A 26,971-nucleotide genomic window follows, 5' to 3' on the forward strand; every position below is an offset into this window, starting at 1 on the left:
CGTTGTGGCCGGGGACTGCACATCTGAAAAAGCTGATGCCTGGTGGTCTTTTCAGGACCTGGGAGGACCTGTCTGATTGTTTGTAAATGTTCTTTTGATAAACGTTAAAGGCTTTTACTCACCATTTTTCTTTCTTTTTCTCTAAAATATCAACTATATGTTTATCTCTGTTTATCCCCAAATGGATAATATTTGTATCGTCTCTAGGAATTTGAGTAATGTGCCTTACTGTCATATTATATTTCAATGCCTTCTTACACAACATTTTTAGAGTAATTTCTTATGTGCAGAAGATAAAAGAAAAATGACGTTCTCACCTAGGTGTGTACACATACAAAACATGATGTCAAAAGTACGTTTTTCAAATGAAATTATTATGAAATATAATATGACAATCACAGACCTAAAAATTTGTTAGTTTTTAACAAAATATCCTAAAATAGCCACACTGATGAGAGGCTAAGTTTGAATGGACTATATAACAGGCTTATACATGTGGATAACTAACAAAATGATTTGAAAAAAGGAGAAATTTTGAATCTCTTAAAGATAATTTATTTTGCTGTTTAACTAGAAATGACAATCATTTCCCTTAGATTTATCTCAATTTGGGGATTTGAAATTAATAAGCAAATTTTAGTTCTCATTTAACCATCTTTATTTAAACTTGGCCCTTGCTTTTTGGGTGTGTACATGGGCTGTTGGGATCAAATAGCTTTTGATTTTGTAGTGTTGTAGAATTTAATGTTGAAAGAGGTTGCTTAAAGGTCATTCAATCTGAGCGACAACCATCTAGTGCTGGAATCACCTCTGTAGAATCCTCTGCTTAGGAGGTCCTTTGCCCAAATGCCTCAATGATGAGAATTCCCTAATTCCCAGACTGCCTATTCCATTGTGAACAACTCTGACTTTAAAAATGGTTCATTTTATTGAGCATCCTTCTCATTGATTCAGGCTTCTACTCATTGATTCAGGCTGTGATATATTTGGCACTATTTAAACAAAATCTGTCTCTTCTCTGTAACAATCCTTCCGGTATTTAAAAACACTTTTCGTATTTCTTCTTAATCTTTTTTCCTCCAGCCATATTATCGCCCCTTCCTTCCACTGGTCCCTCACCGTCATAGTCAATCTCCTATGTACATTTCAGTGTGTCTGTATCCATCTCAAATTGAGGTGTATTCTAGGTGTAGTCTCATCAAAGCAGAGTATAGCAGAGTTATTGCTTTGTCCATGGAGTATATTAAAAATGTATTATTGAAGTTCAAGATATTTTTGAGGTTATAATATACACTTAATTTGATGTATTAATACTGCTATCAGCTAATGTGCCTAAATTTTGCTTATATGTGCTCTGGTAAGCCACATTTGCCCTATCATGTATTTACATCATTCTCTGCATAAACTAGCATTTCTGTATTACTTTAAATCCCAAAAGAAATCATTTTGAAATTTTAATTCTAAAAGCACCCCTGCAACTTTAATGATAGTTTTTACTTCTGACTCATTTGCCTGATAGTCTTGCTGGAGTTTTGCCACTATAATTGGATTTCATGCTGCCTGTTTCAGTACGCCCTTATGGATGGGAGCAAATGTTTATTTCCATGAAACCACAAGCATGTAAATATCTCTCTCTATAAGAACTAGTAAGAGATCGTCACACCAGTATCTGAGGGTTCTGAGGATATCAACAGCTTTTAAAAGCAAATAAAAATAATAAGCAATATATACTGCTAGTTTTTCTCAAGAAAGAAAAGAAGAATGTTTTCTTAATTAATATGGGAAAATATAATTTTAATCCTAAATTATAAAAATCAAGTATATACTAAGGGAACAGTGCCAAGCGTAGTCTTTCTTTTCCTTCTTCTTCTTTCTCTTTTCCTTTTTCTTCTTTGCTATCTCCTCTTTCTTTGGTCCACTATGAGAAATTAGTATAAGTGAAAGAATGTTTGGATTAATTTCACACACACAAAAAAAATTCAGGAAAATTCATTATCAATTAATGACCCAGGGGAACAATGGAGCCAAGTTACAGAGTAGAGCAAAGGTTGAAGTACCAGCAAAGCAGAGCAAAGGAAGAAAAAGCGATAAAGCAACCTTCTCTAAGGTGGGTGTTTAAGCCCACACGTTATGCAGGTGGGTGGTAAGCAGAGCTCGTCAGGGGGCCAGACAGATTCACAGATGTCTTAATGCTCTACTGTCTTCTTTCCCAGAAAAAAATGTTACATACATATAAAATTAATACACATACAAATTAGTATCTTGATTCTACTGCCAGTTAGATTCTTAGGTTTTGCAACGCTGTTTGTAATTAAAAAGAAAGAAAAGATGAGAGAGAGAGAGAGAGAGAGAGAGGAGAGGATGGGAAGAAGGAAAGAAGGATAAAAGAAGCGGAGAGAGGATGGGAGGAAAAGAGGGAAGGAGGAAAGAAAGAAGAAAACTGAGGTTAAGGTTCAAGTTGTCTTCTAGTTTGGGTCCCCCTCCCAAGAGATTTCACAGTTGGCTTTGGTTCATTGCTGATTTTAAATTGTAAATTCCTATAAAATATATTTGGGAAGTGAAAAATATGCATAAAATGTTATTTTAGCTTGCTGACTTCTAGTGGGTTGGGTTATAGTAACAGATTTAAAGAACTATAGATATAGATGGGACATAATGAGAAATGGAATTAAGCCATGGAAAATAAAAACCAAAAAGACAGCTCTGTGAAATATGATTCTACCGAACAGGTTTATGAGACAACTGGGTGGGACAAACCCTTGCTGGGAAGAATTCTTTAATTCTTAGCTACTCACAATTTTGACAGGGCTGTAAAATCTGTCTCAGGATTGAATGCAGACACTAAGTATTAAAAGACAAAAGTAAGAGGCTAAGTAGAAGTGTGGTAGAAATAATTATCAGATAGGTATAGGTCTGAGATAATAAAGCAATAAAATTTCATCAGATGCCATATGCAAAAAAATGAAAGTAGACCCTTACCTTACACCATACACAAAAATTAACTCCAAATGGATTCAAGACTTGAATGTAAGACCTGAAACCATGAAACTTCTAGAAGAAAACATAGGCAGTACGCTCTTCGACATCGGTCTTAGCAACATCTTTTCAAACACCATGTCTGACCGGGCAAGAGAAACAATAGAAAAAATAAACAAATGGGACTACATCAAACTAAAAAGCTTCTGCACAGCAAAGGAAACCATTAACAAAATGAAAAGACAACCTAACAATTGGGAGAAGATATTTGCAAACCATACTTCTGATAAGGGCTTAATCTCCAAAATATATAAAGAACTCCTGCATCTCACCAACAAAAAAACTACCAAGCCAATTAAAAAATGGGCAAAAGACCTGAACAGACATTTCTCCAAAGAAGATATACAGATGGCCAACAGACACATGAAAAGATGTTCAAAATCACTAACTATCAGGGAAATACAAATCAAAACTACAATGAGATATCACCTCACGCCCATCAGAATGCCTATAATTAACAAGACAAGAAACAACATGTGTTGGAGAGGATGTGGAGAGAAGGGAACTCTCATACACTGCTGGTGGGAGTGCAAACTGGTGCAGCCACTATGGAAAACAGTATGGAGATTCCTCAAAAAATCAAGGATAGAACTACCATATGATCCAGCTATTCCACTGTCGGGTATTTATCCAAAGAACTTGAAAACACCAATTTGCAAAGGTACATGCACCCCTGTGTTCATTGCAGCGTTATTCACAATAGCCAAGACTTGGAAGCAACCTAAGTGCCCATCAAGGGACGAATGGATAAAGAAGATGTGGTATATATACACAATGGAATACTACTCAGCCATAAGAAACGATGAAATCCAGCCATTTGTGACAACATGGATGGACATTGAGGGTATAATGCAAAGTGAAATAAGTCAGAGGGAGAAGGTCAAATACCGTATGATTTCCTTCATTAAATAGTAGATAATAACAACAATAAACAAACACATAGGGACCGAGATTGGATTGGTGGTTACCAGAGGGGAAGGGGGGAGGGAGGAGGGTGAAAGGGATAATTCGGTACATGTGTGTGGTGATGGGTTGTAATTAGTATTTTGGTGGTGAACATGATGTAATCTATGCAGAAATAGAAGTACAATGATGTACACCTGAAATTTTTACAATGTTATAAACCAATGTTACTGCAATAAACAAAAAATTAAAAAAAAAAATTTTATCAGATGGTAGAGTGATGTGAGGGTTGAGGAGTAATGCTCAGCTCACCTTTGCACCAAATTCAGTGCCCAGTGGAAGCCACAGCAAATTAAAATCCACAGATTTCAAAGAACTGAAAGTAGGTCAATATCATGTAGCACATACTCACCATTATACTGATGAGGAAGCGAAGCTGAAATAAATGTTGAGTGGCTTGCCCAACCAAGATTAGTGGCAGAGCTGGACAAAAGACAGATTTGACAGTCTGTGGTTTTATATCATCTCTTTCATAACTACTCTAACACGATCTGTTTTCTTAAATATAGAACCCAAGAATGTATTTTTTTAAACTTCTAAAAATACGTGCTTAGGAAAAGGAACAAATCATGCATTTGGAAATTATCACAAGGTGATAATTATTTTTTTAAAGACCTCCAGTGGCCTTATGGTTAAGTTCAGTGCACTCCACTTCAGCAGCCCAGATTCAGTTCCCAGGCATGGACCTACACCACTTGTCTGTCAGTGGCAATGCTCTGGTGGCAGCTCACATGAAAAAAAAAGAGGAAGATAGACAGTGGACGTTTGCTCAGGGCCAATCTTTCTCAGCAAAAAAAAAAAAAAAGAAAGAAAGAAAGGAACAAAAGACCTTGATGAGACTATAATAGAAGTAGTATACCTTCCTCTGACCATCTTGGCAAAAGAATATGCAGACTGAGATGCAGATTCAAGTAAAATAAAGATAAACATAATTTAGAGTAGTTTTTAAGAACTCAAAGCAAGTAGTTTTAGTAAACATATCCAAGTATTCTCAATTAGGAGAGAATAGGTAGTATTTGACTTGGCACAATCTGAAACTCAAAGAAAGAGGAGAAATTACTTTGGGAAACATGAAGCTGGATATCAAGAAAACCACCAGGAGAATGCCCTTTAGGATCTGTTCTCACCAAATGCCTTGGACTATCCTGCTATCCTAATAAATCAGATTATTATGTTTTTAGCTTTATAGATCTGGAAAGAAGCCTTGGAGATTAGCTTGCTCCCAGGTGGTCCGAACAGTGGTGGTTGTTATGTGGAAATTGTTCTTCACCTGAAATTTTAACATTTTACAAGTGCTTATTAAATCATAACATCTAGCCTTTTGCCTGATAGTTCTTTGCTTACAATTGTCCTTTCAAATAGACATTACATAATTGCATGCTAGTCTCAGCAATGAGGTCAAAATGAAATACCAGAAGCAGAGAACAAATCTTATTCTCTGTTGTATCCGCAGAACCTAGTCCAGTGCCTGGCACACAGCAGATCTTCAGTACGTATTTGGACAGTTGCATCAAAGTGGAGGAAGACTCAAGGAAAGGATAGTTTTCCAAGTTTCTAAACAGGCAGGATGGAGAAAATTTGCCTGCTATGCTCCCTTTTCCTTGCATTAAATCTCTTCTCACTGAGACTGTCCTAGCTATGTATGGAATCAATAAACAGCTTTATACTGGTTCTCCAAAGGAGTATCTGCATCTCAAAGAATAGTTAATGAATTTAAAAGAATTTCCAGCTAAAGAAAAAGATCTGTGAACTGGGACAGAGGCCTTTATTCTAAAACAGAGTCCATCCTATTTTTGATATCCTATCTTTGGAATTGGAATTGTTTAGTGATTTTCATCCACACCATCCACTTACCCAGCTATGTACTTGACGTCTCCATTTAGATTCTCAGATATCTTAGATTCTCAGGTATGCCCTAAACACACCCCTCCAAAGTAGCGTCTCTTCCCACCCTTCTCCATCTCAGTAAATGGCTCCACCACCCAAGCCAAAACTTGTGGTTACGTGTAATCTCCCTTTTCTTACCACTCGTATCCAGTCCATTAGCAAGTCATTTCAGTTCTACTTCCCAAATACATCTCACATCCCTCTTCTCTGCATCCCCACAGCCACCACCCTAATCCCACCCACCGACATTTCTCCCATGCAATACTGCAGGAGCCTCTTTACACATCTCCACTTCTACTCTTTCACCATAGACTCAGCTTTCTGTGTGGCATCCTCAGCAATCTTTTAAAAATATAAATTGGATCATGTTATTCCATTCCCCAGTTTAAATGCTTCCAAGGCTTAGAATTATGTTTTTAAGATTTGTTCATGTTGTTGCATATAATGATAGTTCATTCATTTTCATTTCTGTATAATATTCCATTGTATGCCTACACTATAATTAAGTTATCCATTCTACTCTTGGTGGAGATGTGGGCTGTTTCCAGTTTGGGGCTGTTGGAAACAAAAGTGCTATGAACCTCCTTCTCTCTGTCTCCTGGTGCACATATGCATACATTCTGTAGGGCATAGACCTAGGATTGTAATTGCTGGGTTGTAGGTTATGCAAAGACAATAGAATTCATTAAAACCAGGTAATGATAAACTAGGATTGTAAAATTAGATAGTGAGGCTAGTAAAAAAAAAAAACAAAAAAAGCAAGGAAAAGAATACCATAAAGAAAGTGATTACCATCCAGAGGGAGGAGGAGGCTGTGATTGGAACCGGGAGGTAGGAGGCTTCTGAGGTGCTGATGTTCTGTTTCTTAACCTGGATGGTGTTTATTTTGTAACAATTTGTTAACATGTACCTTTACATTTTATGTATTCATCTGTGTGATCCCTGTATTTCGTGACAAAGTAGCCACCCCCTCTAAATAATACAAATACACCCCCAAAAAAGTATAAATACAAAACTAAAATAAAAACCTCCCGAGGCTTTACATTGCCCTTGGAATAAAACTCAGGCCCTTTCTGTGGTTGCTACGTCTTTTCATTTTCCTCTCAATCACACTTTTTGATTTCTTCCTGATATTCATCTCAATTTACTAGTCATTAATTTCAGAGGGCAGCACACTTTTTCTGTAAAGGGCCAGTGGTAGATCTTTTCGAATTTTCAGGCCATATGGTCTCTGTCCCAACTACTCAACTCTACCTTTGTATCAGAGACAATACAGAAGCAGCCGGAGACAATGCCTAAACAAATGGGCATGGCCGTGAGACAATAAAACTTGATTTACAGAAATAGGCAGAAGGCTGGATTTGGCCCCAGACTGTAGTTTCCCAACTTGTGATTAATTTTGTTTATTTTCTTTCAAACTAGATTGTTAGCTCCATGGAAGAAGAGCTGTCTTTAACACTGTCAAGGTACCTAGGACATATACATACAGGCCCTCCCTCATGGATGAGTGTGTCCACTTGGTTCATGCCACACATTTACTTGTGTCTCTGTCCCCCGACAAGATTCCATATAAATGAACACTCTCAACATCATAAACAAGGTACTTCCCGTTTATTGAGCCCTTCCTATGTGCTAGGCATTAAGCTGTATGCATTTCATGCATTATGTCATTTAACCCTCACAGTGACCCTCCAAGTTAGAGCCGTTGGTATTCCCATTTTATAGATGTGGAAAATCAGCTCCAGCAAGGTTACGGATCTTGATCAGGATCACACAAGTCAGTGCAAGGGCTTATACTCAAATCCCTGTCCTTAACCTCCAACATCTAACATCTACTCTAACATCAGTGGTGCCTGGTAATTTAAATAGGAGTCCCACAGCTGTTGGATTATTGCAAGTTTTAAGTGAGATAATGTATAAAGGGTTTAGCCCAGAGATCTCAGTAAATGTTAGTTACAAGTTACCTTATCTTGCTTAATTTTCTCAAAGTAGTTGAGAGCGTTATTAGTGCTATTATTACTCCTAATTTACATTTAGTCCTAATTTAAGGCCCTAATTTAAAGGATTATTAGTCCTAATTTACCTTAAGGAATCTGAGGCTCAAAGAGTATAAGACATTTGTTCAGGTTCACATAGCCAAGGAAACTGGAATTTGAATTTAGCTTTTTTGCTTCAACTCAATGAGATGCCATAAGAGAAGAACAGATAAAGCGACAAGGAAATTCAAAAGAAGGGGAGATTACTGAACGGCTGAAGAAAGAAGCATTTTAAGGAATAGAAAGAATGTGGACAAGCAGAAATTTGGGGGGAGTAGAAGGGTGGAGATTAGAAAGAAGTGTTCCAAGTTCAGAAAACTTTGGTCAAAGTATCAGACGTGGGAAAGCAGAGGACTTCACAGGAGAGCTCAGCACACAGGGGTGGGGAAGCTGGGCGCCAGCCTGGAGGAAGACCCCACGAAAGGGCACAGGGAAGAAGGGAAATGGTTCTAGAAAACTCCGGGCACACTGACATTTAAGAGGAAGAGGGATGCCAAAGGATATGGAGAGGGAGTGATGAGCAATGGAGGGAGAAACCCAGAAGAGTGGGTTCTAGTGGAAGCCGTGGGAGAAACTTCCCTGGGAAGGTCCAACATGGGAAACCCTGGTGACCTCCGCAGCTGCCATGTCCATAACATTGTAGATATAAACAGAATAGAGTAGTTCCAATGTAGCGTGAGTTGTTTTTTTCCAAGAAGCTGTGGCAGAATGAGTAGCTGGAGCAGCCTGTGGAATGAATGGGTCCAGGGATTGTTTTAAGAGATGGCAGAGAATTAAGCGTGCTTATTGACTAAGGACAATAGGTTTTTTTATTTGCCCAAAACAAGTTGTAGTAATTTTGAATATGATCCCTCCCCAAATTATTTTTATTTTAGTCCCTGCCCATCTACCTGGAAAGTCTGCCTTGCTTCATGTGGAAGTGGGTCCTAATCTAGCACCCCTAGCCCCGTCCCCCTCACATTGGGATCCTCACTACAGAGACAAGCAAGTGGAACATCAGCATTGAGAATGCATGGGCAAGGAGGAGGTACGGTGAGGGGCAGAGAGCCGGGAACAAGAAGGGTTGGAGAATCAAGGGAAGATGTTACAAATGAGAAGGGGTGGTCTGACCACCTGGGTCAGAACCACAATGAGGATGAACTGACAACAGATGCCGCCTGTCTTTACCTTGTATGTGCACAGCTTTTAGGTAGAGGTAGGAAATAGAAAAGGAGCCAATAAATAGGTATTTGTTGCCTGCACAATGAAAGGCAGTTGGGATAAGAGAAGGAAGAGGCTAAATCCTTGCCCACAAAGTGTGCACGATCCTGGTACTCCTTTATAGCTGGGGACAGCAAACATGTTCCTGCTTTGCACACACGGTCCTTATACACCTAAGTAATGAAGAGCCGAGACTAATTAGTTCCGGATTTGGAGTTGAGGCTAGGTGAAAAGACTAAGGAAGACTTAACAGAAGAAAGAACCAATTGGCACAACACTGCCATCTTGAATTTAGCTACCTGATTTCTCTGTAGTTCAGAACCAACATTTTCGTGTCTGATTTCACAGGGCTAGTTTGTGGCTAGTAATTTATTCATTGTCTAGTCTTCTTTAAAAGAGGCATAAGTTTTAGATAATGAGAACAGTGTACGTCACCTTGTGCCCCTTTCTACCTGCGTTCTGTCTTTAGTCCCAGGTGTTCAGTTGACTGAGTCGGTGTAATGTCTAATTTTACTTAGATGACTGAGGGTAATTTCTGGATTAGGGTTAAGGAGTACTGATAAGAATATGGAAAAATTATAGTGTCTGTCCCAATATTGTCTACCTCTTCACAGGAAAGACATGGAATTCTTTTTTCTTGCTGGGATGGGTTTGTTTATTAAACCAACCAAGATCACAGGGGACGTTTTTCATTGCTACATCTGGAAAAGTTCCAACACTGAGTCATGCATGCTTACTTTAGAAACTATATCTAGCCTGGATTAAGGAGCAGTAAACTGCTATACACTTTTTAAAAAGAAGCACATCTAGCCACAAAGAACAGAATAATGTTTAAAAGTAAAGAATCAAATTGACTTTGTACTCTTAAAAAAAAAAAATCAGCCTGAACAGAGAGTCATTTGTTCTGTGGGATAACAGAAACTTGTTCTTGTTGTTGGTTAAGAGATGTGCAGACCTTGCCATTTAAGCCTGATTCCTTTTTGGCCACCTGTGAAGCCAGGATCTTATGAGCACCTGGAGCTAGGGAAGGGAAAGAAAGAATGCAGCCAATGGCCCTCCCATGAGAGGTACATGAATCCCTTAAAATGACACACACACTTCTTTAGCCTTCTTAAGAGCGCCTGTTTCACCTGGTGCTCCTTGCTCAGCTAAGCGTTTTCTCAACTTACCTCATTGTTCTCACATATATTGAGAAGAAAAGCAAGAAAATATTATATTCCAGAACTTAATATTTATGTTTTGAAAGACATAAGCATCTCCTGCTGCCAGGAGATGCTGGAAAATAAAGGATTAAAGTGAAGGACCACACCTGCTCATTCCTGACTGAGGGGGCAGGTGGAGAGCGAAGGGGGCAGGAGAGAGAGCTCACTCCATTCTCTACCTTGGGCTTGGGGCTGTCAGCCTCTCTCTGAGGCTCCCAGAAGATAATGGAGTCATGAGCACTGCTCCTCCAGCCTGACACAGAAGTGCCTGTGCTACACACAGGAACCTCTTGAAGTACAGTCATGTGTCGCTCTACCCATCTTTACTCACACACCCTCCATTCAACATCTACCAGATCTACTCAATCCACTGTGATGCCCTCTTCCTTTCAGCTCTTATAATATTTTGTACGTTCTTTTGTGCATCTTCTGTTATTGTGGTATGGTGGTTAAGAGCTTGGGTTCTGCAACCTGATTGCATGGGTTCTAATCCAGACTCTACCACTAACTAGACATGTGAGTTCTGAAAAATAACCGAACCTCCCTGAATCTGTTTCTAAATCTATGAAAGGGAAATAATAATACCTGCTTCGTAGGGCTGAGGATTAAATGAAATGTGCATATAAAGTGCTTGGTGAGCATGGTGTCTAGCACATACAAAGCACTAACTAAATTGGAGACAGCAGGAGAAGGAGTACAGTATTTGTATTATTGCTTGTGTCCTGGTGTTAACTTCTTTACTAGAGATTAAATGCCTCAAAGATGATAGTTGGCTTTACTCATAACATACGTCCTAGCCCAGTGCTCTATTGTCTCGCTACTCAAAGTATGGTTTGCAGTCACCTGGGAGCTTGTTTACCTGCAGAATCTCTCGGCCTACCTAGGCCTGTGGAATCAGTATCTGCAGTTTACCAAGGTCTGGAGGTGACACAAATACACACATCGACATTTGAGAAACACTGCACTGGATTCACTGAATTCAGTTGCCGAAGCTGATGTTTTAATTCTAGTAATTCCCACCAGGAAAATAGAGACTTAATTCTGTAGAATCAACACTGCCATTAGATACTGTCATTTATTTGTAAGGATCCTCTATACCAGTGGTTACCAAGTGTGGTCCCTGGACCAGCAGCATCAGATTCAACTGGGAACTTATTAGAAATGCAAATTTTCAGGTGATTCTAATGCATCCTACAGATTGAGAACTACTGCTTTAGAACATTGGGAAGCTACCAGTAGTACCACATTAATAACGTCCATCTCCTTTTTCATGCCTTATTTCATTTCCTCTGCTCCATCTCTTAAAGAGGCAAGTGTAAAGTACTGAGTTTCCTCTCCATGTTTGCCGGATATTTTCTGGTATATGGAACACACAGCCTATTTGACTTATCTGCCGTACTTGTATTTTGTTTTGTTTTTGTTAATTTTATTCATTTTTTGAATAGGTGATAGATGCACATGGTATAAAATTCCCAAGGTACAAGAGTTTACGGTGAAAAGTAAGTCTCCCTCCTTGTCCTTCCTCCAGTAATCTAGTTGCCGTCTCCAAAGGCAATCACTGAACTTTCATTGCACACATTTATTGAGCACCTACTATGTGCTAGGCACTGTTCTGGGCACTGGGATATGGAACAAACAGACAAAACCCCTGCCTTCATGGAGCTTACATTTTGATTGCCAGTTTCTTGCAGTATTTGTTCAATTGCATAGTATATTGCAGTGGTTAAAAGTAGGGCCCTGCAGTCAAACCAACTGATTTTGAATGCCATTTTCCCCATTTTCTAAATGATCTTGGGTTATTTACTCTACCACTGTGAACTGGATTTTCTTTATCTTGAAATGGAGATAACAATTCTATTTTATAAGGTTGTTATGAGAATAACATGAGACAATACTTATAAAGCACCAAACAGTGCCGAGAACAGAGTAAATGATCAATAAATGTTAGTGTTGATTATAATGATGTGATCTCATTCTGCTGTTCTATAATGTAGACTAGAAATGGTTAAAGGATTTATTTTCCCAATAGTTTTCATTTCTTCTCTTTGCTATGTGATGATCAAAAAAATCACTTTTTTCAGAACAAGCACAGTACATTTAAGTCTTCAAAATTCTGATCATTAACTGCTTGTCTGTAAGACTATTCACTGAGTTCTCTTCAGAAACGAACTAATAAATCACTAGAGTATGGAGACTATGTTCCTCTTTATTTTTTGTAATCTACCATTTTTTAATCCCATGTCATTTGAAGGTTTTTCTACTATTCATTTTTGTACTATTGTTCATAGTTTTGTACTATTAACTTCAACTTTATAAAGTTACAGAATACATACCTTGGGGAGATTCTGTATTTCGTAGCAGAGGAATTAAGCACTTTGGGCAAAGTTTCTGACAATATAATTTGGTATAGTTACCTTAAGAAACTTTCTTATGATTCTGTTCTCCAGCCAGATGGGAAAACAACTTTCAATCCTGGAAAAGCAACAAAAATATTCCTTGGTGATGATGTTAAGGTGGAAAAGATTAGAAGAAAATTACATGCAAAAAAGAGAGAGAGAAGAAAAGAACTCCTAGTGCATGAAAACACTTTTAAATATTAGGCCAAGAACTGTTTCCTTTATTTAGCATGAAAAGGATCATTAGAGGGCAAAGATTGCAAGGAATGTGGGTTAGGTATATTCCACCGTGTGCTGGCACTGGACCATTGACTTGGAATCTAACAAGGAATGAGGGCTCACCTATCTGACCAACCACAGTCCTGATAATCATTTAATATATTCTCTTTCTTTGTCTTCTTTGTTCCTGATTCTATGTTGTATTATTTCCTAGTAGACAAAGTGTATGGATCTTTGAAAGTTGATTGTGGTACAGGAAATCTCTTCTCTTAACCTAGTCATGATAGGAAGATTAGGAAGAGGGATAAGCTGGGAAATTGGAGTGAAATGCTTCTGAACAGCTTTTATTATTTGGTTAATGGTGAGATCAAGGTAGATTTGGGGTGTTTTGTGTTCTTCTTTAAACATTTTCCAGCCTCTGGTATTTTATTTTCAGAAATGGATTAACAATAAGAATATCAGTGCTTGTAATTTTGAAAGGCACAAAGTCAATACTAAATTGATGAGGCTCCTCTAGTGGCATTTGCTACTATACTTCTCCTGGACTTTGTCTACACTAATCATATCACACACTATGGAGCTAACTAATTTATTAGGGATGCATTAGGCAACCAGTGTGTGACCTCTTTGGCTTACCTTTGGACCTTGTCATTTCTCATTCTTCTGTTTCCACTACTTATTACAATGTAACAACCCACATCTAAACTCAGTGGTTTAATTTATCTTATCTCCTATGGTTGTGTGAGTTAACTGGGCTCAGCTGGGTTCTTGCGATCTTTCATGAGATTGCAGTCAGATAGCAGCTGAGGTGGGAGTAACATGGTGGGATGTTCAGTGTGGTGTCTTCATTCAAAGGTCTGTCACCTCAGCTAAGATGGCTGGAACAGCTGAGGGCTGACTGGGCATCTCTGTCTCTCCATGCTGCCTTTCCATGTGACTACCTCGAGCTTCTTTATAGCATGGCGGTCTCATGGTAGTCAAATTTCTTACATTGGGGTTGGCTTTCCCCTAAGAAGTTTTCCAAGAGACTGAGGCAGAAACTGCAAGGTTTCTTTGAACTCAAACTCAGAAGTCATGTCAAATCACTTCCCTTGCATTTAGTGTTCAAAAATCAAGCCAGCCCAGATTCGAGGGTAGTATACCAGAGCATGAATACAAGAAGACATCGTTCATCGGAGAGAGTGGAGATGGCATCTTTAAACACTCACTACCACATCCTCTTAGTCAGAAAATAGTCAAATTATACAGCTATTATTATACTGTTATACTGCTGTGCCAAACACTTCTAGGAAACATAAATCCACACAAGTACTTCTTAGTAAGTGAAAATTTGTGGTTCTTGGTTATATATGTATATACTAAATATATCTGATGTTGTGTGAGTATTGTCCACTAATAAAATTAACTTTGTTGGCTCATACACACGTGTATCTGTTGATCAGAAGCTGCAATTAATCAAAATATTATTGGATTATATAATGAATTAGAAGCAGTTAATAAGTCACTCAATACAATTCATCTCATTCCTTTCTAATCTTCGGCAGGGTAGTGTGTTGTACTATACAATAATTATAGAATATTTTGTTTATTGAAAGGAGAGTGAGTTAGTTTTGTTATTATTCATTTATTCATTCAATCAACAGATATTTGTTGAGTGCCCATTATGAGCCAGGCCCTGTGTTAGGCAATGGAAGGCAGGGGCAATTTGCTGCTCTGGTTGGATTTTGCCTTTACTAGTATCAATAGTAGCAATTTAAATGTTAACTATATGGGTTCATGTATTCAGATGCTTGGGTACTAGAGAAAGCTGTGTTAGGAATAATACTAACAGTTAGTGCTGATGAAGTCCTTACTTGGAGCGTTACTTAATTTAATCCCCCCAGGAGGTCTTAGGATAGAGGCAGAGTTATTATCCCGGTTCTGTGGAGGTTGAAGCTGTGACTCAGAGTAAACAGCAGTCCAAAGGTCACCTAAGCAGTAAATGGTGGAGCTTGGATTTGAATCCAGAGCATCTATGATGCAAACTGCATTAAAATAATACCTTTGCCTCTATTTCTAAATTCCATGCCTTTTAAGAAATGTTTTCACCATTCTAAAATGTAAATGCGTAATTATTTAATTTCATAAGGCTATTTTAATTAATCTTTGGCCAAATGTGTTGACAGCTCCCACCCCCACCCCAAAGCCTGGCTTCTTTTGGTTTCATGGTGACCATTTCTAAAGTCTAAGAAGTATGGGTAAAGAATAGCAACTTAATTTTATCAAAATTTTACTATATACCAGTTATCAAGCTTGATGTGACAAAAGAGTGCTAAGTTGCTATGGCACGTAGATGGGAAAAAAGCAAAACCACCAAGCTCTTTAATAAAAGCGATCATGCATTCCAAAAATATTTATGGAGCACTTATAATTTGCCAGGCCCAGGAGAAATTTGGTTCCTAATCTAGAGGATCTCAACATCCAGTTTAAGACACCAAGCAGATGTTTTTACTGGCAATACACTCTGATAAGGGAAGCCCACGTGAGGGACACCTAACTTAAGATGGTGAGTAGAAGGAAAGGGAGGAGTTCTAGAAAGAGTCAAAGATTGGAGAAATATCTCAGGTGAAGAAGAGGAGTAAAGGTCCATCAAGAGATTGCACCCTTTGTAATGGTTCAAAGTCTAAAGAGTGTCAGGAATTCTAGGGACTGAACTAATTCTGTACAACAGAAGGGCGGAATGGGTGTGGAGGAGTGGCAGGAGAGAGGCTGGACAAGAAGTCAAGGGGAAGCAACATTTCATTGCAGCCTCTGTTAGGAAGTTTGAATGAGCAACAGTCATTGAAGAAGACTTTGCTAAGTATTTTGGATTTTAAGTGCAGACGTGGAAAACAGATTAAGGTTCAGACATTTTCTCCATTTTAACCATAACTTACCCTTCCATTCTTTTTTTTTTTTTTTTCTTTTTTTTTTTTTTTTTAAAGATTTTATTTATTTATTTTTTCCCCCAAAGCCCCAGTAGATAGTTGTGTGTCATAGCTGCACATCCTTCTAGTTGCTGTATGTGGGACGCGGCCTCAGCATGGCCGGAGAAGCAGCGTGCTGGTGGGAGCCCGGGATCCGAACTCGGGTCGCCAGCAGCGGAGCGCGCTCACTTAACCACCAAGCCACGGGGCCGGCCCTACCCTTCCATTCTTTACAGAATTGGAAGTTATTCTTTCACTTGGGAATATTTTTCAATATGTACCAGCCATTGTAAACGGCTTCCCTTCCATTTCTGCATATTCACAATGTTGATTACAGCCAGGTTGATCAAATTAAAGCACTAGGTGTCATTTCGTCTTAATATTAGATGAGTCGTTTATTTATTCATTTATTTATGCATTTATCCAAGAAAAACACATCTGTTCCCCACTTCATCAGTTCTACAGATTCAGATTTCTGTTTATTTAGGTAACAATCCAAGAGAGATGCAGTATCATGAAAAAAGTGCTGCAAACCACTGGCTTCGGCCAGCCAGTTTCAAACCCTTTTCTTTCTAGCTTAATTCTCTAGCTATTCTGAGAAAAAGCAATTAAAATTGCCTCTCCAGTGTACCCAGATGGAGGATGCAGAAGTCCCACTAGTTTTTTCCTCCACTGCCAACATCAACAGGGTGGAGCAGCTGAGAAGGGAGGCCAGGGCTCCCGGGGAAGCGAAACTATGGAACAGCAAAGTGACAGAAGCATCTCCTCCCTGCGCTGCCTCCTACCAACTGCAGCACAGCCCTCTCCAGCCAACCCCAACTCCCCCCTCTGCTTTACTCTCTCCAGGGACCTCTCAAGGAGGGAGAACCAGTTAGTTCCTTTGAGTGTATGAAAGAGTTGAAAGAACTTGTGCCAAAAATAAAGCAGAATATCCACTGCTTTTTCCAGCTTGTCTCGCTTCTGCCCCTTTCCTCAAACTCTTGCCACAAAGCCGCGGTGATTAGTGTATTCTCAGGCGCTTCTTGCAGAGCTATGGGAATCACGGCTGCTTCCCTCTGCCCTACAGTTTCACAACCTCAACTCAAGGGCAGGCCCTCCCTCTTTCTCTTTTTTCCCCCCCTCCTTCCACCTGACAGGGACCATAAATAACCGAGGCTCCTGTGTTCCCAGCTGAGAACAAAGTTAAAGTTTGCCCGGAGCTCCCTGCCACTCCCTGCTGGGGCTACTTCTTTGTTTTCTTCTCCTGTTTTTCCTCTACCTGGGTTGGCCGTTTCTTCATTCATGCTGGAGAGGAGTCGCCTCCTAATTAAATGCAGCGCCTCGCTCGCTGGATCTCCCTAGATTTAAGGCTGTCTCGGTTACCCGGTTAGGCACCGAGCATTGGTATCAAATTACCGAAAGTCTACACCGGAGCAGTCCTCATATTTACATACAAATAACTCAAGGGTTTGCATTTATGTCACCATTCGGTCCTGCTAGAGGCTTGCCAGAGGAGTTTGTAATCCAATCAGAAGGAGCTTTAAAAGGATGTCTGCGGAGTGATCAAAAGGATCTTAATCTCAATTAAATGTAGCCAGGTTTTGTTCTTTTTTTGGTCTGAAATATTGAAAATCTTTGAACTCTGGTGAGTAGGAAAGGACGTATAATTCCTCAGTTGCCTGCGAGGAGATGAAGATGCTAAGAGGAGCTCTGCGGTGGTGGTGAAGACGGTGGATACAAGCCAGGGAGTGGTTTGTTTGAGCTGAATTGGAGGTAGATTCTAAATCACTGCTTAAGGAATTCCTGGAAACATCAGGAACACAGTTGATCAGCCCAGCCTGGTGGAAATGGCTTTACCACAGAGTAAGATCTTTCTTTAAGTTGTACTTGGTGTGTGCTGTTTTTGTCTCATATCCAGTGAATGTGCAAATCGCCCAGCTGTACATAGTTACTTAAAATAATCTCTTGGTCCTGGGTAGCAGTAGAAAGTTGATCTGTTTAGTTTTTACGTTTGCAAAAACAGTAGTTGACAGTGTATTTTTAGACTTGATTGGTAGTTTAAAAGCTGAGCTCTTGTGGTTTCCTGAGTTTAAATGAATGGAAATTATAAGCAGTGGTGAATGAAAGAATTGGAAGATATAACTGGAGTGGCTGAATCACTTACCTTTGAGAAAACATAACGTACACACTTTTGAAATCTCTCAGCCAGCCAAGCTCTTGTCCAGAAAGAGAATGAGAGTAGTAAAAAGGAGACAGAGTTTGCCTGTTTGTGGAAGGAACTTTTCCGCAGCCTGTGCTACATTTTGAGAAGGATGGGAAACGTCCCAGAGGGCAGAAGGCATCTGAAAAACCTGTCCTGTCACTCTTGGAATGTGGTTTTTCTGTGTGAGGTCATGTTGTGCACACATAGCTAGTAAAAGCATTTTACATAATTAACTCTTTGTATTGATGGTCAAACAGCAATTTCTGTCGTCCTTCTTTCAAACTGCTGAGGCCCCCATTTGATCTCTAGAGAAGGAAGAGCTGCTTTCCACGCAGGGTTCAAGCCCTGGGACAGCTGGACTGAGTTGTGAATTTGATAGGTGTAGAAATAGTTCAAAATTGATGTATTTCAAGATTCCCCAATTGAGCAGTTATAGTTCAGATTAAATAATTTGTTAGTTTCTTACATTAAGCCCCAAACTGAAATCTTGTGTGTGAGAAGACGATTTAAAAAAGAGGTCTGTTCCCTTCCTACATATAGTTTCCAGAACAGTAAGGAAGAGATGGCTCTTATTTTGCAATGCATGTCCATTCAAACAAGCTGCCTCATCGAGGCGAGGAACACTCTGACATAAAAGATGCGCCTTACTAGTCAGCCAGGACTTGAGGGGGAGAAAGGAGATGGGAGAAATGTTTTAAAATTGGTGCTTAACACCAAGAGCTCTTTCTGCTACTTAAATTCACTCTTGAAATTCTGAACTAACCTCTACCTGTACTCGTTCCTTCTAAACGGCAGTTACAGATATTATCCAGGGGATCGGGGAAGATGAATATGAGAAACTGGGTGATTTGCTGATGACCGAAGGAGCGGTTTTCTCCACAATGGACACATTTTCAAAAGGGAATCTTCTGACTTGGGCTTGCTTTGTACATTCACAGGTGAAGATGCAATGACAGGGGACACTGACAAATATCTTGGGCCACAAGACCTTAAGGAACTGGGCGATGATTCTTTGCCCGCAGAGGGCTACATGGGCTTCAGTCTTGGGGCCCGTTCTGCCAGGTATTTTATTGTTGCTATTTTTTTCAGAGTTAATTTAAAAAAACCATGATTTGTCATGAACCAAAATCACTTTCATTTTTCACATTATCCCGGAATGTGCTGTTTGGATGAGGACGTGAATTTGGTGAAATATTCTGAACTCCAGTATACACGCTCTGCTGTTTTCTGTCGTGGTTCTCAGTCCTTAATTTTATGTGATTGAACATGTTAATCGTTTGTCATTTTTTTTCCCACCTTGCAGTCATGCTTCAAGCATAGTAACAAAAGAGCTCACTGACAAAACTGGGAGAACCAATCTGGGTTACCTGTTTCAAAATTAAATTTTGTTCTATATCGAAAGAAAAATATTATTTTCCGATAAGTAAGAAATATTTGTGTTGATGGTTCACTCTTCTCTCTTTGTTACTGAAAGAATAGTTCATGATTGAGACTTAAAAGTGAGCATTCTTGGAAAAAAATCACATAATGTTTATTAGAACTGTCTACTAAGTGAGTATCTCTTCTAAAACTATGCTATTAGTTTGTGTCCAAGAGACATGTTAGAAGTGTAACAGTGACTTACCAAAAGTCACAGACAGGTATGGTGGCAAATTCAGTCCTTAGAACAGAAGCATAAAATTTGTGTACGTGGAAAACCTTAGCTCGAACTTACCTTACACTGGTTGAAGGAAACAGGACCTTGTCCAGAATTTGGGGACTTCTTTTCCCTAGTTAGAGTAATAGCATGTTTGTTGACAGTCAAGTTATTTTAAAGCTAATAATTAAACCTTCTCAGCCAGAGCCCTGGGGACATTTTCCTATAGTTTAAGGATCTGTTGTAAAAAGTTTCATTGTCTAATAGTAAATGGCACTTCCCACAAAGTAAACCTCGGAGTTTATTCCCATGTCGATGGTATGGCCAGTTTAGATACTGGATTGATTTTTCTTCAAGTTAGTCTTTTTTTTTTAATAGAATTTGGAACCTCATGTAACTTAATAGAATTTTTGCTTTATAAATATCTTTATAAAAGGTCTTAAAATCTTATTGTAGCAGGTGTCATTAATAAGAAGGGGAAAAATAACTTTTTAAAAATATGCAATATTTCAGGTACTCACAGATAGTAACACGTTACAACTGAAAATATGCAGAATCTTAAAAGATCTCAAGGGAAAATTCTATTTAGAGATTTAATAGCTTTTGTAATCCAATAACTAGCAGCCTTTTCTTCCTTGGATGACATATAAAAGACACATTTTGTAAATCAATCATTTGTATATAGAAAATTGTAGCAGCTGCCATCCAGTGAAATATGAAACTAGAATATTGTCTCATAATTTTTTCTCAAGACAGTTCTAAGGCTTTCACACTTCTAATTTTGATTGCACCATTATCATTTGTTGCTATATATGTAACTCATTTTTTTTACATTGGCAACGCATGTTATGCTCAGAGGCAAATATAGAAAAATATAAAGCGAATATATTTTTAAAATACGGTAAGAGTATTACCAAGTATAATATTCTGAGTGTAACATTTAAAAAGGAATACATTAAATGTGTAACTCATTCAACCATAACATTTTTTTTTCTTTTTTCCCTGTCTGATTTTTTTGCTTTCTACTTCTCCTGTTTTTTTCTAAAAATGCTTTAAATAGTCCCAAGATCAGGTAAGAGGATATGGCGCTTTTACGGTGTTTCTCCGCCCTTCCCTCTTCATTGTCTCATTTTTGTTTTCTTCAGCATTGTGATGTGATGTGCTGTGATGTGCTGCGATGTGCTTTTCTTTCTTGTTTTCTGCTCAGCTTTAGAATATCAGTTTTGTGATTCTGAGGGAATTAGCAAGTAACTAAATGTATGGTAAGAAATGTTACTTATGCAAAATTGACTGAATACTTGAGGAATTTCTTTCCCTTAACAGTTTGTATAGTGCATGAAATGAAGTAACTGAAGAAATTTCACTGCGTTTAAAGAAAAAGTCTTGATTTGAAGGGTTACTTGTTTGCTGGTTGTTGTTTTATTTGAGTTGTGCTAGGGACATTAGTATACTTCTAGAATTCTGAGGCATGTGTTTTTCTAACACTTCCTGTGTTTAACACTTAGGATATACTGATGGCTACAAATAATGTAGTTGACCTTAGTTAAAAACAATTTAATGCTTTCTAGACCCCCATGCAAATAATCTCCAATTTTAGTAGCTGAAAGTACTTCAGTGTATAGAATTCAGAGTGAAGCTTGGTGGATTTAATGGGTTCCATCTGTCTAATGTAAGTTGTTCTGGAACAATAAGAAGCAGGAACTTTAGACATTGTGTAAAATGAAGACATCTTTAGGTTTTTCCATTGATAGGTCCCAATTCTAGGCTCTGTTCTTTAGTTGGCACTCATATCTAAGTGAAAAGAAAGAGAGGAAGTTTAAGAAGTATCAACAAATCTTAGATATATTTAAGGACTAAAGTTAAAATTAATATGTAATAATTTTTTTTAAACTTTTAAGTGTTTGTTAACATATACAATAAAACTGTTCTCACATACCACCAATATTAACATATGCCATGGGAACCATAATTTAAAGAAACGAATGTCTGATACAGAGAATGGAGCTTCCCAGTGCCTCTCAAACCACGTCACTGGGGCAAAATGGAACCTTGCATTGAGTACTTAGAAGTTGCACTGTCTAATAGTATAGCCCCTAGCCACATAAGTCTATTTACATTAGAATTAGTTAAAATTAAATAAAATTCAATTCAGTTCATCAGTCACACTAGCCACACTTCAGGTGCTCAGTAGCCATAGGTAGCCAGTGGCCACTGTATTGGACAATACAGATTTAGAACACGTCCATCTTTGTAGGAAGTTCTGTTGGACGGTGTTGAGTTGGAAAGTAGAAGAGAATTTCTGCTTTTAGGGAGCTTGTATTGTATTTGAGAGAAGGTAAGGGGCTAGAAACAGGAGTAACAGAAAAAAATGTTTGCAACTGAAACAGGAACAAAAAGGAAGAGTTTTGTTTCATATGATTGGGCGCAGAAGGCCCAACTGTGCAAGTGGTCAGAGTCACGTGGCTTACTAGGGACGCTCCTCTGTGCACAGATAATGCTTACTTTTTTTTTTTGCTTCTATATCCAGTTTCTAATATTGTGCCTTGCTCATAATAGCCACTTAGTAAATATTTGCTGAATACACTAAATAGTGACTCTCTAGAGTGATGGTTCTTTTGGGGTCACAGATCCCTCTGGGATTCTGGTGAAAGCAGAGGCTCTAATCCTAAAAGGATGGACCTACGCATTTGTGTAGACACTTAGAATAATGCCTGTAATTCAGGGGCCTCTGTATCTTGATATAAAAATACCTGCTTTTGGGTAATCTTTAATATAGCAGGCAATGGGGCAAAGAAATCATTTTGTGCCAAGCAAGGAATCATTCCTTATTTACCTCTTCTTTGCTCTTTTCTCTGTCAAGCACACACAAGGCAAGGCCAAGGCCAAAGTCTGACTGATTCTACTGGTAAAGAATCAAGCAGCCACGTTTAAATTCAGACAGCTTATTACTTACATAGGCAATGACAGATGCCAACTCCCCACAGTCCTTGTCCCCAACATCAAAAAGGACAACACCAAAACAAGAGGGGCTGTATGTCTACCATGCTAGTTGTGGGACGCCCCATTGCTGAGGAGACTATTCTAGACTGCAGCTAGGTGGTTTCATATTCTGCAGCTCTATTCCAAGGAGGGCGGGGCAGGAAGCCTCAGACCTCATTCGAAAGAGAAAGTAATGAAAAGCTAGCTCATGACAGTCTACTGTGACAGGTGAGATAGGGAGGCAAGTGGGAGATGGCTTCAAAGCAGCTCCTCACAAGCCTCCATCCTCTGTGTTCCTGGAGGATCACAAGGTGTTCTGCCAAGGCTCAGATTGGCTGCAATCTCAGTCTACCTGCATGTCCTATGTGGATATGAGCAGGGTTACCAGGGTTCCTTACTCTACTGAGTTTTTTTTGTAGTTGAGATATAATTGACATATAACATTATATTAGTTTCATGTATACAACATAATGATTCGATATTTGTGTATATTGGGAAATGATCACCACAATAAGTCTAGTTAACATCCATCACCACACAGTTAAAATTTTTTTTTCTTGTGATGAGAACTTTTAGGATCTACTCTCTTAGCAACTTTCAAATATACAAAAAGTATTATTAACTATAGTCACCATGCTGTACATTATATCCCCAGGACTTATTTATTTTATAACTGGAAGTTTGTACCTTTTGACCCCCTTCACCCATTTCACCCACCCCTTACACCCTATTGGTGTTTAGTTTAGAGGTCAACGTGGTGAGTGGCACTTTAGGACATCAGGGGGCTTGCACTCTGGGAAGTTCAGAGGCTGTGCAGAGGCGTTGGAGAGGCTAGAAGGAGAACAGTAGAAGGAACAAGGAAGAAAAGAGTAGAGCAAGGAAAGACAAAATAACCAGACATGGAATTTGAATTTTTCAAGGTTAGAAAGATGGCAAAGGTGATCTCGTGAGGTGTATTCATAACACTACTTGCTTCTTGATGTTTTCCATGAGTAGCAACTATAAACCAGAGTTCTCAATAGGTTAAACCCATATCTAGTTCCCAAAGACTTATAAACAGATCCGTTTACAGCAGACATAATTCCATTTAGTAGTGCAAGCTAGACAGATATGGACCAGAAAGAGAAGAGACTACCATAAGGTCCTATGGTAGAAAAATCTCTCCAGTTATCAGATTATCTATAGTCATCTGGTTCTTCTCAATTGTCATGTTGGTTCGACTATCATAGTTAAACATTCAGAGTTTTCATGCATTTCATCTTCTCACCAATTGGCCTAATTTTAAACAAAACCCAATCATGAGATTGTCTAAGCTTGAGAGATTTCCTCAAATGTAAGGGATTTTATTTTTGACGATGTCTTTTCAAGAACAACTTTTGTTGATATTTTTAGCCATCTTGCCTGTTCTTAAAGCTGCATGCATTAATTTTCTTTTATTCATCTCATCATCATCTACCACTCTTGAATGGTTAACTGTAAATACAACAGCCTCCGCTCCTTCAGTTCGGATAGGTCTTACACCTTGAACAGAAGCTCCTATGCACGGGACAGCATGATGATTGAAGAACTCCTTGTGCCATCCAAAGAGCAGGTATGCATTTTTAAAAAAATATTCTTTGATTGCTAAACTTTCATTTGTATGACTGAATCAAGCTCTTTGTCTTGTGATAAAAACTATATTTCTGTATGTTTGATTTTGCATTTGTAAATCTTCTTGTACTGCCAGTTAAAGAAAAAATCAGTTGTACCATAAACAGAAATATCCCTCTCGTCTGCAGGTGAATCCCTAAAATCCCACAGAGAGGAACTCAGAAAGTCCTAGGAAAGGCATGGATACCTTTCTCATTTCTAGGTCAAATCTATTTCAATTTTTTAAAAACAGAGTTAATAATTGGTAGCTAAAGCTGCTGACATTATCCACATGAATGTTTGATTTTGCTAAACAAACTATGTTTGCATGTTGGAATTTGCTAGAATTGTTTTTAGCAAGTAGTTAAAGATTAGATTGGTCATGTTTTTGATCCCTTAGCTTCAAAGCTGCCTATGATGGGCCTTCTCAAGATGAGATAGTATTTTGCTTTCTACCAGAATCTCTGCTAGGTTCTTTTGATGTTTGTGCAATTTCTTCTTTCCAATAATTGTGGTTAAATAGATATTGGTTTAATACAAGAAGTCCTGACAACACGGTCATGCTGCCTACGGGCTCAGGATAGTTCATTAGTCTAGATATACACAGTATCTAGTTTTAAATGTGCACAGTCATGAGTTGATGATGGGTAAAACTGTTTGGACCATAAAACTAATTTTGAAGTCAGCTTATAATATTTAAACAGTGTAAATAATTGGTGAAATCATGATGGACTTATTTATTCACTGCACAATGAAGGTAAATTGGAACAGATGAATAAGTGATAGTCAAGTTAGAGGTCTAACAGCGGATAGTCAGACCTTTGGGACTCCCACATGTCTGTAGATGCTGACTTCCAGATATACAGATGTACATTGTACTTCAGAAGGACCTACAATAAATATTTTATAACTTTACACTCTCTAGAACATTCTTAGCAAGCAGGCCTTACAGAGGTGAATACAGTGGCTATTCAGTGTTTAGTCAGACAAAAACACCCTTTGTAGAAAGGTTATAGGTGTGATAGCATGTCAGGGTTTAAGTGGGTGTGAGCACTAGAGAAAGCACTTGTCTTAAATAGCGAAGCTGAGCTTTTGAGTGTAAGGTGTTGCCTACGTATTGGTTGAGATTTTCTGAAGAACTCTCTGCTTGGTTGCTTGTGGTCCTTTTCCTAGTTGGGTAATCTTGACCTCTTCATGTTCCCGATTGAAATGTTAGTGGACATATTGATAGCACTTACAAGTGTAGAAATGCCTGTTATACTCTATGCCCTAAGGAAACCCCAGAAAACTTATGAAATTGCAGGTGAAAGGAGATTTGTTGAGTATCAGTGACGTTTTGCTCTTGTATAAAACATGTGCCTACTTCTATAATGGAATAGCACATCCTTTATTGAACCTAATTTTGGTTTATATTTCTGAATATATGCTTGCTTTGGGGCAAGGGCCTGAAATTGGGACCACTACTACCACCCACCACCATCATCATAACCATGACCTCACTATCACTGCCACCATCACCTCCACTACCACCATCACTATGACCCCCCCCACCATCATCGTAACCATGACCTCACCATCACCACCACTACCACCACACTGTGACCCCCACCACCACCCCCACCATGATGCCATCACTGCCGCCATCACCTCCACCACCATCACCACTACTATTACCGCCATAGTTACACTACCTCTCAATTTCTGCGCGTGAACTTTCAAGTAAAATATAAAAGTCTGTGATGCTACGAGGCTACAAACAGGCTCCTGAGGGTTCTCACGCTGTTACCTGTTAGCTACTACGAAGACCTGCTTACTCAGGTAGAATGGAGGGACAGCATTTACTCAGAATGAAGGATTTGTGAAAACAAATAAAAGATGAAGAGAACTTTTGAGGTAAAACTGTTGTTCTTTTGTTCAGTTTGTTGCTGCTTCAATTTCAAAAGCACCTCTGTGACGGGCCGGCCCCGTGGCTTAGCGGTTGAGTGTGCGCGCTCTGCTACTGGCAGCCCGGGGTTTGGATCCCAGGCACGCACTGACGCACCGCTTCTCCAGCCATGCTGAGGCCACGTCCCACATACAGCAACTAGAAGGATATGCAACTATGACGTACAACTATCTACTGGGGCTTTGGGGGGTAAAAAAAGCACCTCTATGGACGTCACAAAGACTTCCATAGACCAGTCAGAGGAAGGGAGAGCTTAGAACATCTTGAACCCTTAACAAATAAATCTCAAGTTGATAACTGCAGAAGCAGGAAGATGCTTTCTTTAATGACCACAGACAATCCATGGTCTGACAGGCATTCCTTGTGGAACTAGTATGTTTAATGAGCACATAACATTACTCATGGCCACATAACTCCATGATAAATTCACCAGAGATTTGAAAAAAGATATGAAAGGCATAAAGACATTTTAGGGACAATTGGGGGCATCTGAAAATATGCTGGCTATACTGTTAGGAAATTGTTAATTTTCTGAGCAGTGATAACAGTACTGAAGCTATACAGGGGAATCTCTCTATTCTAGGGGTATGCATGTTGAAGTTTTCAGTAATGAAGTAATCATTAAGTCAGATGTTTATTTTCAAACGGTTCAGCCCAAGAAAGTGTGTATGTGTGGATAGAGAGAGCAAGAAAGCAAATATGACACAATGTTAATT

At 38.9% G+C, this 26,971-nt stretch overlaps 1 protein-coding gene across 9 annotated transcripts in view; it reads left to right on the forward strand.

Moving 5' to 3' along the window:
• The window catches only part of ANK3 (ankyrin 3), a 511,319-nt gene that overhangs the window by 383,860 nt on the left and 100,488 nt on the right, over nucleotides 1–26,971 (forward strand). For 5 of the 9 annotated variants that reach the window (XM_087432174.1, XM_087432165.1, XM_087432167.1 and 2 more), the window contains 3 exons: nucleotides 11,770–11,823; nucleotides 19,005–19,128; nucleotides 24,170–24,272. In XM_087432174.1, coding sequence (XP_087288300.1) covers nucleotides 11,770–11,823; nucleotides 19,005–19,128; nucleotides 24,170–24,272 — 281 coding nt within the window. Of the gene's footprint in view, nucleotides 1–11,769; nucleotides 11,824–17,292; nucleotides 17,727–19,004; nucleotides 19,129–24,169; nucleotides 24,273–26,971 lie in introns of those variants that run through there. The other 4 variants (XM_087432166.1, XM_087432169.1, XM_087432171.1 and 1 more) reach the window with 2 other exon arrangements.

Source organism: Ceratotherium simum, chromosome 6, assembly GCF_057802395.1.
Source record: "Ceratotherium simum simum isolate JZ-2026a chromosome 6, ASM5780239v1, whole genome shotgun sequence".
In the NCBI taxonomy this organism is placed as follows: Eukaryota; Metazoa; Chordata; class Mammalia; order Perissodactyla; family Rhinocerotidae; genus Ceratotherium; species Ceratotherium simum.